This window comes from Pinus tabuliformis, chromosome Q (genome assembly GCF_031772625.1).
Source record: "Pinus tabuliformis cultivar Carrire ecotype Pingquan chromosome Q, CPIR1, whole genome shotgun sequence".
NCBI classification, from domain to species: domain Eukaryota; kingdom Viridiplantae; phylum Streptophyta; class Pinopsida; order Pinales; family Pinaceae; genus Pinus; species Pinus tabuliformis.
The window spans coordinates 841,574,266-841,591,759 of NC_142296.1; the positions used below are offsets into that span (position 1 = coordinate 841,574,266).

The window sequence follows — 17,494 nt, forward strand, 5'->3', positions numbered from 1 at the left end:
AATGAGCAGGACCGAGCAAGACAAGGGCACAAATGACGAAGTATGATAAGACCAAGCACACCAAATATTATCCATGAGGTTGCCTTTGAAAAGGTGTGTGAAGTGTTGAACACTGTCCACTGTGTGAGAAGCACTGACTAGGACCTGCACGTACCAGCGGTTCTATGGGCTTATAGGACCATGTGCAAAACCCTGACCATGTGATCACTTCCAAATATGAAGTATGAAGCAGGGGATGTAATCCCTATGGGGCATGTAAAGCTTAGTCCGTGCATAACAGCACTCGTAGATACGATGGTTCGTCAAGCCCGGAACGAAGGAATCACACAGCCGCAAGAAATAGTACACATTGGACTTGAGGAAGAAATCCAACGGGGAAACTTTAGACTCCGCGAACTTGAAAAGGAAAGGGCACAATTAAGGAAGAAAATCGTTATGATGGATGAGGAGGTCAAGAAGCTAGAAGACGAGATACAAGAAGCATTTCTCGTCGAAAAACCCAGGATGGTAAGGCATGGTGCGTACGATAATACTGAAAAGTTTGAGAACTATCACCATGAATTGGTTAGTCTACTGCCTTGCTTGGACTACATATCGCCAAACGTAGTGACCAGGGTAGCACGTTGCAAGTAGTAAAGTGCGTGATGCCGACCACAACAATGGAAGGTGAGGATTCTCCACGAACCATGGTGGAGGACGGATGGAGCCCCACATGGGTGGTGCAACCACCTGACTAGCCACAAGAAGAATAGTCTTAGTGCTCCAGGCAGTTGAAAGGAAGCGCGGGACTATAAACTATTCTGCCCGGGAGCTGCGTGATATTGGGGATGCGCACAGAAGCAGAGCATCACAAGGTCCGCGACCGCGCACGGAGCATTGCACTATCAAATAGATTGGCCAAAAAGTCACAGTTGAGGTCACGATCCACAATGTGATGTACAACTTGAGGCCAAATGGAGCGGGTGACGGGCATTTAAGATGCAATTTATGGGAAAGATTTTGGAAAATCTGCCACCAAGAAAGCATTAATGGATCGAAATTTGGGGGAACGGTCGAATTCGAATTCAAAAAGCACTATAAAACACCAAGGGTTGTCTAGCAAATGACACTTACTCTTTTGAGACTTAAGCGATTGAGCTGAGCCTTGAGCGTTGAGAGCCGAGCAATAATTGAGTCCCTGAGTTCGTGAGTGACAGAATACAGCCTAGATACAATGAAAACAACTAAGGATGGTTTGGGAATTGAAGAGGTAATCGCCGGTCAGGGCGCGCAGACCCCAATGGTGCAGGATGTTTTAGAAGGTGTCGGGGTTGTAGAAGAGATCCCCAAATCACTGCGTATGCCAAGGTCCAAGAAGGATAAACATGCAATGGATCCAGTACGTGTTTCCCTGAGGAACCTGATGCGTAGCAAACTATCAATGGAAGAGAAGGGGAAAGTTGTCACGATAGAAATAGATGAGGAAGAAGAAGATTTTTAGGCCCTGATCATTGCAGAGGAAGAAGACAAAGGCATGGAGGAGGATATTCCACCTACACGCTCTACATCAAAAGTGCCCGCATATGTCCCTCCGGGAACAGGGAAGAACAAAGTGCTGAAGGACCTAGATGAAACCAAGAGTTCACTCCAAACCCCACTTCTCCTAGATGGCATTGTGTTTGAAGGCACGCACCTAGTTTGCGTGCCAACCATGAAGTTTGAAGACTGGTACCTCGCTGACGGCGAGAATTTCCCTCACCTAGAGACCAGGAATCTCATGAAGCAGAACATCATGGGGGTTGTGACAATGTTAGAACCACGGAAGTGGTTGCACGGTGTGGAAAAGGTCGAGCTGCTGAACTTATTATGGGCGCCACATTTCCACCGCGTGCCCATAACCATTTTTGTCATTAGGCAGCTGATTTTCCTGATGCATCATGGGTATCTATGGCTGGAGGAGCCTATCCAAATCACAGCAAACCTAATTCACCACATTTCTCAGCTCCCCTATAAAGGAAAGGACCCTGTGACCATATCCAAAGGAAAGGGCAGTGATTTTTCCCTTACAGAAGCCATGAAGACAAAATACAAGCTGGAGAAGAAGAAGAGGGGCTACGCCATCTCTAGCATCAAGGAAAAAGGGGTACACATAGCAACCTAAATCTTGGTCGGCAAAGTTATGAGGAAGTGTTGCGCCGATGAGGTACCGGCGCCGGTGGTCGCACTGGCCGAGCAATGCATGGAGGGGGTCCAATTCAACTTGTCCAAATTCCTCTACGAGGAATTTTTGACAAATTGTCATGAAGCCCAGGAGCAGGGTAAAACCTTCAACTATGTGTGGTTGTTGTTATCTATAGTGCTTGTAGCGGGGGAACTGCTGAAGGACAATCAATTCACCAGCATTGACACAGAATTACTGGAGGTTGTGAAGTACACTTCGCTCTGGGACACAAAGGACACAAAGTGGATACGCGACACCAAAATCTTTTGGGTGCTCATGGAGATGAACATCTGGATGTGGATCAATCGAAAGCTGCACCTGTTGCCCACAGTGTATAACAATCTGCAGAGTTTTGCAAAATTTAAAGCAGATATGCACAACATTTTTATCAGGGCGCTTAAGGATCCGGTGAAGAAATGGACGAAGCTACCTTTAATAGCCATTGACGACGCCATATTTACTATCTTGGAGACATGGCCTCTGGAATGGTGCACCCCAGATCTGGCAGAACTTGTGAAGGTAGCAACGCAAAAGAAGAAGGACAATGCCAAGCTGTACGTCACACAATTGGCTAAGAAAAGGCAGAAGGAAACAACAACAGCTGAGGTAAGGGTAGCGCACGAAGTAGCACAAAAATCCACTGAGTAGAAGAAGGCCACAGAAGCAGTAGTAGCATAGGCGGCAAAGGCAGTAACCGCGAAGGTGGATGAGGGCCAAGCAACATCCTCGCAGGAGCAGGAGGAAGAGGAAGTTGAAACAAAGGAAGGGAGCGCAGACCCAGGGACCACATCCACACAGTTAAAGTGCCCACACATAGCAGAGAGAGCAAGACTGAGGAAGAAGGTCAAGGCCTCGAAATTGGCCATTGACCCGATCACCTTAACCGAAGGATTTTATGCAGGAGCACCAAACTATGTTGGGGGCCCTCAGGGTGCAGTTGCAGGAGTTACAAGTGTAGCCCCCTTAGCTGGGTACCCTTTCGACCCACCTTGCAGCAGGATCCTCGGTAGCAGAGTAGATGTTGTGCGTACAGATGGAAAACAAAATAGTGTTGCTGGAAGGGGCCCTAGTCTCAGCGAATGAGATCGATAGATTTTCGGTTAACATGATGAAAGGCCTTGTCCTTAATTTGGTTGCCCTTCTGTGAGAGACACTGTATATGTTACAACATGGGATAATACCAAAGCTGTGTGCTAGGGAGATCCGCGATCCAAGTTCTCAGTGAGCAGAAGATAAACATGGAATAGATCAACTTGCAGTGCAATGAGGTGTCGCAAAATCAAAATTTGGTGCAAGTGGTAGATGATGCCTACCGCCGCATCCCGAAGCTAGCGATCCCAACAAATATACCAATAGAGGTGCCGATCCACAGGTTGGCAACCAGAGTCCACGAGGCTAGAGAAGAAACGACCAAGGTTCAAGTAGAGCTGAATCTTTAGATCGTCGAGCTGCAGCTAAAGGGACAGCCTTCCACTCCCTTGGAGGTCCGAGAACAACGTACTAGCGCTATCGCAAGGAAATTGGAAGAAATTGGAGGTGAAGTGCAACAATGTACCACTTTGTTGGAGCAAGCACTTGAGGTCCTCACAACTTTGCAGGAGGACCCCAACATCTAGTGCCTAGAGACAGAGGCACGAGAACTTTAGTAGCAATACGACAGCGTCTAAGGAACTGTGCAGACAATAGTCCTCACTTAGTGGCTTGTAAGGATGCAGCAAGCTAAGGCACTGAAGGAGCAGGTGGACGCGGTGTGACATAAGGAGGCAGTTCTCAAAGCACGCATCCAGTCGTGGATCGATGAGGCTTTCAATATCAGGGAAAACATCAAAGGAAATATCATGCACATACTGGGGATGCGTATGTTAATGCAGAGAAGCACCCCAGACACAAAGATCTCAAAACATAGGATGCAATAGATTCAGCAAGTAGTGGCTCAGTGCATTTCTGACATTAGCACAGTTCAAGGACAGTTGGAGGAACTCTGTGCCAATATCACCACGCTGACAGAGTGACTCGACGGCGAGTCACGATGTTTGTGTTGGGGGACTGTTGAGCATGGAATCCCCCCGAGGCATTTTTTGGGGCTCAAAGCTCATGTTTTGACTGAATGATGTTGTAAAGTCCCGCGAATTTCCAGCGCGGAAGTATGTTAGAGTCATAGGGTTGTCCACCCTAGTTTTGGATGTAATGTCAACCTACCCATGGTCCACAGACCATGGGATTGTATAAATAGAGTGAGGCTCTAAGTGTAAAAGACAGGAAGCAAGAGAGAAGCGGAGATCAAGAGTCCAAGTATCTAAGTGTGTCTTGGGTCGTAGAGTAGGAGAAGGCTCTGCAGCTGAGTGAGCAGAGGCCTAGTCGTCTGCAGCTGAGTGCGCAGACCCACTGCAGCTGATTGCGCAGGGCAGAGTCAAGTCTGTAATCGAAGAAGAGATTAATATAGAAAGGTTTTGTTACCAATTCATGTATCTTTTTTTATTAACGCATGGTTGATGTAAATTACCAATATATTGTTTGTTTATTGCGCACACATGTCTGAATGATTTATATTGTTAAGTGTAACTTAACGCATACAAGTAAGATAAGTTAATCAACTAATAGTAGAATACTAGTAAGGACTTGGGTAACAACAGTGCTCGGCCCTCGAGTAGGGCTATGCGAAGGCAGCATCATAGGCTGCGAGGTACAGGACAATGTGCGTAGCGACATGCGTGTAGGGTCTAACCGCGGACCACTTGAATTCATCAGACATCTCAAGGGTGCAGAAACCTGGTTCTAGCACCCTACCCTACTACTTCGGGTGAGACCTTAGTCTGCACTCCGTGGACTGTTGCCGAAAGGGCCAGTAGTACTGGGATTTTTTTGGCTAAATCACCTCCGAACCTGGGTCAGGTCCCAACAATCCAACAGAAATAACTTAACCTAGCATCTCAACAATAATATTTTTCTTATCATGTAGTAGTTAATGAATGGTGGTATCTTTCTCTATGATATGAAACAAAAAAGAATTTTGATATTTCGTTAAGGCGTGATATACATCAAATAAATGGTTTTTATTTGATTGAAATGGAGTAGCTTCTTCCCGAAGCTCATTAACGATGGACTACAAATGGGAAACCTCATTAGTCAACTAGGAATTAGTTTCTTCTAGTCTACAAAGTTCCTCTTTCAAGGGAATTTTTCTCAAGTCAAAAAATGTTTTTACTTCCTCCTTTAGATCATAAACAATATTTGATTTGTCTTCAAATTCATTTGCAATATTCTAAAACAAGATTTCGATGCTCCTTTCCAATACATCAACCCTTTGGAGTTTCTTAGTCATAGTAGTATAGAACATGTTTTCTTTGGTTTTAAAACTATTCTTCAAGTCTCTAATCTCTATTTTCAACACTGAAATGATATATTTTAAATTGATATCTAGATTATGAAGCTAGTAAATAGTATTCCTTTCATGGAGGTCCTGTAACATTTTTCCCATCTTAGTGCGAAATAAGTAAAAAAAAAAAAGAGAAAATGTTGATCTAGGTAATAATAACAAAAGATTAATTGACTTATGTTAAGTCAAGCATATCCTAACTGAGTGATATAGTGATCAAAGGTTTATGAATTCAAAACAAGATAGAGAGAAAATTATTGTTAAGCAAGGTGGTTTGTAATATTTGTTTTAAGTCGGTAAATTCTTATAATTCATATATCATGTATTAAACCTTCTCTTGAAATTATTTTAACTAGATTCCACAACATTTATTTTGTTTGCATCCACCACAGTTCTAGTTCTGATTAGAATTCATCCTATCAATAAAGAGAAAGTCAACGCACAACTCCCCACATAGAAAGTGGGTCACACAACTAAAAAAATTAATTTTGAAGCTACACATTTCATGACTATGTTGTACATGAATCAATTATAGATATAGACTAGTTAGAGAGAAAAATTTCAAATCGATATGAGTCAATTAAATAGATTATATTTATGCCAAATATAGCTAGATCTAATTGGTATGTGGTCAAGTCAAAGGGGAATCTTTTCAATGAAAGTAGTGGTGGAAAGATAGGACATGAAAAAATGATTGAAGAATCACCAATCAAGTCAAGATCTAGTATTTGATGTATTTCTAGTTGAGGAAATCCTTAGGTCAAGTTAGAAATCAAGTCGATGGTGTAGTCAACCTTTATTTGGTTGAATCTTGGTGCAATTGAGGGCCAAAGGAAAAATTCAGTCAAGGGAACCTTGTCTATGGTGGTCAAGTTGCAGTCTAACCATGTCAAGAAGAGCCAAAAAAGAACTTAGTTGAGTTTCATAAGTAATAAACAATGTGATCGATACCTAAAATGCACAAATAAAAAGTTTTGGTAACTGTTGGCTTGAGGGGGCCTAACCCAGGTTCAGTGTTAGTTAGCCAAACAATTCCCTACACTACTGGCCCTTTGGGCATCAACCCGCAGGGCATGGACTTAAGTCTCACCTGAAGCAATATGGGGGGATGGTGGAACCAAGTTTTCGCACCCTTGAGGTGGTTGTGACGTCGGTTTATTCCGGCTATGCCTACTTTCACACAGTTTTCTTAGCCCTCTGTTCCACCCCTCAATACCTTCGCGAAAGGGTATAATTGGATTTTGCGCATCCCTAATCTATGGCTCAGGGACTTTCACGTGGCTAGGGTATTGAACTACAATATTTCCCAAACTAGGCTAAGTGTCTTACTTATCTTATTAACCAATCTTAGTTAGATTCGCGTAAACAAATATTCTTACTTGTGTTCACTTAACCAACAAATTTACATTCAATCATGCATCATATAAGAATTATAAGTGAAATTCATACCCAACAGAACAAGATGCATAAACAGGAAAGAAAGACGTTGAAATTGTTGAATACTTCTCTTTATTGATAATTCTGGACAACTACAGACTCGACCCGTCCTGCGCACTCAATTGCAGGGGTCCGCGCACTCAGCTGCAGACTTCTAGGCCTCTACGCACTCACCTGTAGAGCCTCTACCTATGTTATGACCTGAACTTAGACTTCTTCTTAGATTTATCACTTACTTACATGTTTGATGTCTCTATCTACTTAGATCTTAGCTCCTTTTATACAATCCCATGGTTCGCAGACCATCAGTAGATCTTCTACAGTCGACATTACATTTCCAAAATAAGGGCGGAAAGCCCTATGACTCTTTAACACCTACGTGCTCTGTGGCCACAAAATGTGAATTATTTACACTTGGATTACAAAATTTGACCAAAATATGGGCTTTTAGCCCCAAAAATGCCCTTGGGGATCCCGCGCCCAACAGGCCCCCAACACAAACATCATGACTCACCCTCGAGTCACTCTGCAGGTGTGGAGATCTTAGCGGGAAGACCTCCCAGCTCTGTCTGGATGACTACAACCTCGGCAGTGCACTAAGCGACCACCTGTTGGACTTCTTCCACTCTTTGCTCAGTGACTATCGATGAATTGTTGCCCTGAATCTTTTTCTAAGTTGCTTGCAATGTCATGATATTTTCTTCAATACAAGCTATGATCGTATATGCCTCATCTATCTATGGCTGTAGGCACACTTTTAGGACCGCTTCTTTCTGTCAAGTGGCATCCACCTGTTCCTTAAGCGCCTTTGCCTCCTACATCCATGCGAGCCTCTGTGTAAGGGCGATCGTCTGCATGGTCCTTTGAACTCATCAAACCTTTGTTGTAGCTCACGTGCCTCTGTCTCGAGGTGCTCTAAATTTGGGTCCTCTTACAGGGTGGTTAGGACCTCGAATGATTGTTCAAAAAGGTGAACGCAGTCTACCACTACACTGTCAACCGTTGTTGTTGTTGTTGTAACAGTGGTGGTACGTTGTTCCCTGACTTCCGGCGGGTTTGAGGGCTGAGCCCTCAACTACAATTCTTCGATCTGCAAGTTTAGCTCTAGCTGAAACTTGTCCATCTCTGCTCGAGCATCACCCACCCCTGTGGCTAACTTGCGGACGCGTGCCTCAACTGGTTCTTCTACCCAAATGTCCAACACTAGGACCATTTGGCAGGCTTCCTCCACTACCTACATGGTTTTCTTATTTTTCTCCACTGTCTCATTGCATTGTAGGCCCAACTACTTAATGTTGATGCGTTGCTCGCTCATCACCTGCAGAGCACGACTCTCCCTGTTATAGACATTTTTGTGCCCTACAACTCCAAGCATGAAATGTCCATAAACCAAGGGCTCCTAAGTCCCTAAAAGTGTTGTTCTAACCCCTAAAGGAACAAGGTCAACAGATTACAGCTTCTACCAGAAGTTCTCCACCAGAAACTGCTCAGAATAAGTCAAAACAGGATCATTTCAGCTGCTCCACTGGCTAGGTGTGTTGCATTGCACCTAAATACACTGTGAGGGTGCGTTGCATTTCAAAAGTCCCTTCTATGGGGTGTGATGGGCAAGAAATGACAAATGGAAGTGTCATTCCGCGAGGTGGAGAGACAATGGAAGCTTCCATAATCTTCTCCAGTGACACTTGCCTCACTGAATTTGACCAAGGATGAGTAAGAGGCCTTCAGTCTCCAAGTGGAAGCAAGAACTGACAGAGAGAAGACACTAATCAAATCACAAGCTGACTCATCCTCCTTACAGATATCTATATATGGATCCCTCATCCTAGAGATCCAGAGGCTGGAATTTTGCATATTGTAAGGAATTGGTGTTGGTTTTTTGAGACAAACATCAGATTGTTGGGTGATCTATGCTTTGTTTGAGGTGAAGAGGGGCTTCTTTGTTGGGAGGTTGATGCTGGGTCAGGAACCACTGGTTGTAACTCCTCCTGGATCTTTTCTTGTTTATCAATAAAAGCTATTTGAGTTTTCCTCCATGCTTTTGTATCATTGATGCTTGTTACATTTGTATGGTTAACTTAAATTTGATCCTAAGTTGTTTATGAATATAGATCCATGTCTTTGTATAGTTTTCTTCTTTTGTGATCTTACAGGTACTTTGTGAAGCTGGGCAAGTAAGGGAGCAGGTAGCTGGAGACTATCAAAGAGGAGAAGGATTGGATCAAAGGACTAGCGCAAGACACAGGTTGGTTCTTTCTATTCCTCTCTATCTATAGTTCATAAAGGAAATACAAAATTAGTTTTTCTCTATTTGTTTCTAAGGCAGCTGTCACACCTTAGTGGCATAGAGAAGTTCTAAATAGAAACTTTTCCCTGTAACACCCCTGGTCCCTAAGTTCCATGGTGACTCCATTCTGCAATAGGTAGAGCATCTCTCAAGGGAGCATGACCATGTTCAATCCCACCCCTTTCAGGCTGCTGACCATGGGCGTGTCGGCCTCATTATCTATAGTAAGTGCCCCATCTGGTAGCACTATCGTGTTGGTCACCTTGGTGCACAACATCTCCTTGGCAGCTGAAGTGGCGATCGTGAGGCTGGTGGAAAATGTGCCAGCTTGTGGAGTGTGAACTTGGAACTCCTATAGCTCTATTCAAAGAGCTCGCAATACCAACTACTGCTACTCTTTGAACTCTTGGAGGGCCTCCATGGTGACATCCCTCACTGTTTCTCTGTTATCGTGCAAATCCCCCTCAGTGAGGGTGATTGGTTCAAAGGATGTCTTTGAAGCCTTGGTTTTCTTCCGTGGCACTATCTTCTCTTGCGGTCACAAATGCTTGAGTTGGGTGGATGTCATCTGTAGGTCCATGCCACCTCATTTGTTGGCTCCTCTATTTATGCTTCAGTCCTCGGCGAAGGTGACTTCTATCCTTCGCGCTCTTCTTCCCCTGTCTTCTGTTGTTCGGCCAATTTTGCGGTGTCGCGCATTGCCTAGACCTTAGCCTCTACTTCCTCTTTTCTATGCTTCTCAGCCAACTGTGCCATTCAGAGATTTGTTTATTCCTTCTTATGCTGTGCAGCAGACTTGTCTGTTTCCATCGCGGAGCCTGCTAGAGCGCACCACTCTGATAGCCAAGACTCGAGGACTGCAAAAATAACATCATTAGTCGCCAGATATGGTAAGTTATGCCATGTCTTCCCGGGGTATTTTTGTGCCCTGATAAAGACATGGTGGAACTACACTTTGAACTCTGCAAAGCTTTGCAAACTAGCATATATTGCGGGTGAAAACTGCGGCTTGTGATTGATCCCCATCTGGATACTCATCTCCATCAAGATCCAAAATATCATGCTTTATTTTATGCGTTTCACATCCTTGGTTGCCCACAACAAAGCACACTTCGCTGCCTATGGAAGGTCCGGTGCGACTGAAGGGAATTAGCCGTCTTCTGGCAGCTCTGATGCCACCAGTATGATCAACAGCAGGATCCATGCGTAGTGAAACATCTTTATGTGCTCCTATGCCTCACGATAATTCACAAGGAACTTGCTGCATAGATACTTCACCCAGTTGAAATGGACTCCCTCAATGTATTGGGCCTCTAGTGCAATCAAAGACGTAGGCACCTCATCCATGCGGCACTTCCGCATCACCTTCCCTGCTAATATTCATGTTGCTACCTTGACTGCAGGGTTGTTAATGTTGGAGATGGCATATCCCCGCTTCTTCTTCTCCAACTTGAACTTCTTCTTCATAGCCTCCACGAGGGCCAACTCACCACCATTTCCTTATGATATATTGGTTGGATCCTCTCCCGAGTAAGGCAACTATGTGATCCGATGGATCAAGTGGTCTGTGATGGGAATGGGATCATCCAGCCATAAACACCCATCATGCACCAAGCAGAGCAGTTGCCTGATGACGAAGACGGTCACTGGGGCGTAGTGGTAATGCAACACCTAGAGCAAGTTGAGCAACCGGGCTTTCTCTACACCCTTGAGCCATGTCCGCGGATCCAATTCAATCATTCCATCCATCACATCAATCTCTCAGCACATTACTTGCTCAGTAGCTAAATGTAAGAATTTCTGGTGATCTGCAAGGTCCCAATCTTCAAACTTTAGTACAGGAACCTTCCCTAAGTGTAGTCCTTCACAAACAATGTCATCCAGGAGCAATGGACTTTGCAGGGAGCTCTTGCTCTCGTTTATGTCCTTCGGCACCTTGGCTTTTCCCTTGTATAGTGGAACATATTCGGGTAGCATGGTAATAGGGTCCGCATCCTAGGTTTCAACTTCCATTTCCATGTCCTCCTCATCCACCAAGATTTCTTTAGATTTTTCCTCATCAGCCTCTAGATTAATGGCCTTCCCCTTTTCTTGCAAAGTGAGCTTGGTCCTCTGTGGGTTTCTTAGTGAGACGCAATTTGCTTATCCTTCTTTGGTCTCGGTGTTCTGGGTGATTTAGGGACTTCAAATATCACTCCGGCACTCTTTGGGGGTTCTACTACCACAATTTCCTGCATGGCTTCCTTGGGTGTCGACATCATTCTATTCAAGAGGTCTTGCATTTATTTTGGAAATCTCTCAAATGTTGAACTTCCTCTCAAAGCCTAAAAATTCATAAGGTCCATACACACCTGATAGCACAACAACTGAATTTTCAAAATGGCAAGTTTCTTTCGTTGGATAGCCACCTGTGATTTATAGGGTTTTTTGAATTCAAATCCGACTGTTACCCCCAAATTCGGCCCATTAATGCTAGATTAGTGGCCAAATTTCAAGAATCTAATCCATAAAGTTCACCTTAAATGCCTGCCGCCCACTCCATTTAGCCACAAACCGACCATCAAATCGTGAAAAGTGACTTTAATGGTCACTTTTCGGTGGACCTGTGCATTATTTCCATGAGCAGCACCGCTGCCTTCATGTTGTCGTTGACACTGTAACACTTCTCTACTTTGCACAGTCCTAAAGTCACACAGATCTCCAACCCAGACAGTGCATTTTATAGTCCCGTGCCTCCTTTCAGCTGCCTGGAGTGATAAGACTATGCTTCTTTCGCATAGTCAAATGGTTGGGCCACCTGTGTATGGCTTCAATCGACTACCATTCACCTTTCCTAGGAAGGGATCTCCATTCAGCTTAACCAAATAGACCACACCACCATGGGTAATATCCTTAATAACATAGTGCCCTAGCCAATGCATTCTGAATTTCCCTAGAAATTTATCAAACTTACTGTCATACAACAACACCAAGTCATTCACCTTAAAGGTGTGTAGCTTAATATGTCGATCATCCCACGCTTTTTCGCGCTGCTTTTGGACCTGTTGATGAAATCCAGCCAAAATTCTCTCTTCTTCAAGCTCATGCAACTGCACGAGCCTTTCTTCTAGGGCTCCACAATATGCCATACTTGTGATCGTTGCTATGCGTAGACTAAGCACGATGTATTCTATAGGCATTACAGCTTCAATACCATAGACAAGCCTAAAAGGGGTTTGTACCCTGATCACTCATCAAAATATTTGGACATCCAAATCGTGTTACTACATGCTGAAATAGAAACTTCGGAGCCGTCCATGCAATACTTTACTAGCTACGCTTTTTCCCAATGAGTCAAGTAGTTTGTCGCAATGATAATGTACCTCGTGCCTATCTTCCCTTATTGTTGAATGGGTCCTACAAAATCTATTGCCCACTTCTCGAAAGGTTGCAATATAATTTGTGGATTCAAAGGCATTTCATCCTTCCATGATGGCCTGCCTGTTCTTTGACATACATCACACGCCTTGCAATATGCTTTTGAATCTTGATGAAGGGTTTGCCACCACAACCTAGTGCGTAGAATCTTATGCGGGGTTTCTCTCTCTGCATAATGTCCTCCCGAAGCACCCTGTTGTGCTGTACAACAACCCCCCCATTTCATAAATTTTTTGTTTTCAAAACTATAATATGAAATGGGTCCCTTTTAGATTAAATTGGTATCAACTTATCATTCCTCAAAAGGTCCGAAAAGAAATAAAACATTATAAACCTTTTTGATAAAGCACATAATCGGTCTTATAATAAAAAATGAATAATCCTTTATTATTGCGATAAAGCGATCGCATATCGCAATAACAAAGGATGCATGACAAAATACCCATTCGTTTTCCCCGATGCGACAATGCACGAATAAATATCGGATATCGGGAAGGCATGCGATCATAACAAAAGGCCCCTCTCTTTGCTCTGATGCGATATCGCTATCGGTGATCGGGGAATGTAGCATGCATGCATCTAAAAGCCCTCGTTTAAAAACTCCCATGCGAATTGGCGATATCGCTATCAGCGATCGGGGATTCCGAAAGGACACAATATAACAACTTAAGCATTCCCCCAATTGTCGATTGCAATAAAGCTAGGCGCAGCTTTCAAAAAGGATTGATAAGGTCGGGATATATTATGGTTAATTAGTATTAAAGGCCTTTTCTCTTCCCGATAGTGATTCACTTACGCCCAACCGCCAAAACATCAAAGCCGTGCTTAAATGAATTATTCGGCCAATAAACGATATGATGAGCATTTAAAGGATTGATAGGTTTTAACGGCCATTTAATGGAACAGTAAGGCCAAAATCTCTTCAGAGATTGTATCCACAGCGACCTTAAGTTAATCCTCCATTATTCAATGATTAATATACCTCATTGATATTTGGTTTGTGCCACCTATTCTCCGCATTACGTTCATTTTATCTCCTATGCAGAGCTCCTCCGAAGCAGCAAATTCAGACCAAATGGGGAAGAAGTCTAAGAAATCTGGAACAGCTTCAGCTTCCGCAGTAACAAGACAACACATTGCCGATCCGGGACCAAGAAAAAATGGTTTGATCTCGGACACCACATGTCTAGGACTCGGTAAAACTACTTGGTTGAGCATCTATAATCTGATTGAGGTCGAAGAGCCTCAGGTAACAACAGTGCAAGCCACAGCAGACCCGAACCGGAAGTCTGATGCAACTCTAAAGGATTTGGCCGACTCTTACCTGCATCGGATAGCAGCCTGAGAGCAAATTATTCCATATACAGATGTGGTAAGATGGGAAATTGAGGAAATCCCAATTACAAACAGAACATTTTGCACCATCGACGGGAGAGTGTTCAACTCGTTTCAACCTGATGATTTGAGGCAAATGTACCATTTGCCTGCACCAGAGAAGAAGTACAACAAAGCATTTCTGGAGAAGTTCATAAATGAAAATGGCATTGAATCAGAACCTATACAGGATTGGAGACAAAACCCAGCGAAACACAAGCATGAGTCTTCGGGTAAGTACTCTGTCGATTCCTTGTTTTCTCCTTAATGTTATGCCAGAGTAATGATGTGTAGGATTTGGGGGTTGCATGATTCCTCAAATTTCACTACAGAGATGGTACCTTTAATGGAAGCAGCATGCAATAGCAAAATAATGGATTGGGGGAATATACCGTCTGATAAGTTAGCCACAGCTATTCTTGAATTTAGAAATAAATCTCGCGTTACTGAAAGGTTCATTCCTCCATTTTACTATAGTGCCTACATCTTAGATACTCTCTGTTTTAATTCCGAATTTCCTATGATGGGGTGGAGATGGACTCCACAGGACCCCATGCCTATTCATATCTACCACCAAAAGTTGTGGAAAGCCCACTATAAATACCACCTATATCAAGTTTGCAATGGATTTATGTTACCCATTCACTATGCCATTTTTGACAAATCCTGCTCCTAAGATTTCCTCGCAAGTAGAGATTGACTTGACAGCCATAGGAAGATGGTTCGGAGAAGAAAAATTCACATATGTAATAGTTTTCGGCAGTCATTCCAAGCCTCATGTCCTCCCCTTGTATACACCCGACAAACTATTGGCCCGAGAGATAGCATATCAGCTTACATCCGAAGGAGTTACACATACTCTAACGAATGAAAAGAAGCAAGTTTGGCCTCCTTTTCCTCTAAGGTGTGGCATTTACACTCTGCATGATTACAAACATGCAGAGAAAGAAGAAGAAAAGATTAATACACTGAATATCGCCACTCTTCCTAACAGGAGATTTGATCCAAACAAAGTCACCTATAATGCACTTGAACAGGCAAAAATCACTAAATTTGAACATAAAGATGATGAGTTTGATGACCTGTTCTCCTCGACCAAGTCATTATTTCAGGTTCAAACGCTAGCCAGAATGAGATATCACGATGACGGGTTAGTTGAATTTAACAGACTTAGAAAGCAGAGGTTGCAAACTCTGCCTCTAGATTTGTTAGCAACGGCCCCGATGACACAGTCAAGCGAGCCTGAACAACGACTTACCAATGAACCTCTTACTACATCAGAAATTGCTGGAGAAATCCAAACAAGAGAGCAGGAGGAAGTGCAGAGTAGCACGGACGTGAATGTCGATGCCCAGATTGACCCAAAGTTGCTCTAGGAATGGCAGCAATTCGATTCAATCATAAGCAATCTAGAAAGCTCAAAGGAATCCGATACATCAAAAGCGGCTGATACACATGATACAACATCAAAAGAGGTTCCAAGTGGAACCAGTGGCCTACCCCCTACTATAGATATAGAAATAATTCCCAAAGATCCTTCGGAACAGATCATTTTGCAAGTGGAGGATATACCTCCATTGGATGTCTTTTACAGCCCAAAGCACAGGGTTTTAGAAAAGCAACAACGGAAAAGGAGAAGGATTGACCAACCTTCCCTATTCCCTGAACAAATAGTGACATCCAAAGTGGTTTGGAAAGAGGAGTTTGATCCTTCTGATGACCTAACAAAATTGTCCCAATATGCTGGAGCCTATTCAGTGGCCACCATGGACAAGGCATCAGAAGTGAGTAATATGTTAAGAGAAAAGGAACAAGCAATCACTTTGCTACAAGCACAGCTATTGGAGGCATAGCAGAAAGTAGAACAACTCGAACAACAATTTTCCACGCAGCAACAAATAAATAATCAATTGAATAAGCAGTTGCAGGAAGAGAAACAAAGGATTGATTCAAGTGAAATTCAAAAGCAGAAAGAGTTGTCGGAAGCATTGGAAAAATTGAAAGCAGTGAATGAACAGATGATGAAGACGAAAGATGAGCAAATTGCTCAATTATCAGGTCAAATAGAGAAGTCCAAGAATCTTCCGCAGCCTGCCGAGTTCAGAGCAGAAGAACTACAGATTAACAAGGCATTGGTAACACAAATAAGACTATTATGTCAGAAAATTGCTCAAGTGGAACCCCTATGTGACATAACAACGTCAATAATCGATAAATCAGTTGATGCTAGAATAGACTTAGAGCAGGCCAATGAAACCTTGACAAATTTTCTTGATTGGCAGGACACTGATGAGGGACAGGCAGCTAATTTGCCAAAAATCTTAGAATCCCATAAAGAGATCCTATTTATGGAATGGCAGTCCCAGTTAATGAAAGCAGAGAGAGCAGTTGCTATATGCAAATTAACCACAAGTAATTTGGTTGAATTAATTAATGATACTCTCTATTTATCTAATATGATCTCTCAATGTACACCAGGTAAATTACTATCGGCTAAAACATTGGAGCAGTCATGTTATCAAGAGCTGGGAAAGAATGGGAGGTTGATCATAGGTATTAACAGTTTAACTTGGGACACCTATTGGTTGTTCCTAGTAAAACCATACAGCCAGAGAGCCACCCTCAAGTGCCTAACAGATGCAATCAGGTGTTTCATTCCCGATATACAAGATGCCACCTATGATGCTCAACTCAATTCTCGTCTTAGCCACCCTCAAGAAGTGGAACCAATGCTAGCACTATGCCAACTCAGGTCGAAAGGCAAACAGCCAGAGTGATGAATCATGCTGCCGACTGCCAGATTGCTATGAGGAAGATACTTCAGATCAAGTTGTACCAATTAAGTAGCATTTTAATTTTATAGTTAGTTAGTTTTAATCAAGTATTTATAGACCCTTTCAATGCATTGGAAAGGGTCGTAAGTTTTTGTATATGAATTAAACCTGAAGTTGCACTACTGTACTTCAAGTATATTTTTTATAAAGACTGAGCCAATTATTCCAATTTTGATAACGAAGCTTTTATGTGGATGTGCACTACTACCTTTATTTAAAAGTATTTCTGAGTTGGAAGAAGGAATTCAAATAGCGATTGATGTTGGGAATGATTTGCAGCTCATATGGTACTACTATCTATGTCTGAGTTCATTCTTTTTATGTGAATTTTTATTTGATCACTCTTGCTATTATCGGATATATGCATGTTTTTTTAACAACATTCTTTATACTTTCACTATTGGATGTTTACAACATTCTTTTCTTTTAATCATGCATGTATCGGTAATATAAAAGGATAAGTGTAACAATGTTTTATTAGTTACTTTGTTCAACTATTTGAACAAAGCAATTATTATGTGAATGAATGTCTATGTTTATTGAGTAGAGTCATCTATATGCCTATCGAT

General features: G+C 42.8%; 1 protein-coding gene across 1 annotated transcript in view; it reads left to right on the forward strand.

Annotated features, from left to right (window-relative positions):
* The first annotated feature begins 294 nt into the window (after positions 1-294).
* Positions 295-17,494, forward strand: part of LOC149222214 (uncharacterized) — a 126,779-nt gene continuing 109,579 nt past the window's right edge. Inside the window, exons 1-2 of the mRNA XM_089387539.1 lie at positions 295-517; positions 2,337-2,806. Of these exons, the coding sequence (XP_089243665.1) occupies positions 295-517; positions 2,337-2,806 (693 nt within the window). The remainder of the gene's footprint in view (positions 518-2,336; positions 2,807-17,494) is intronic.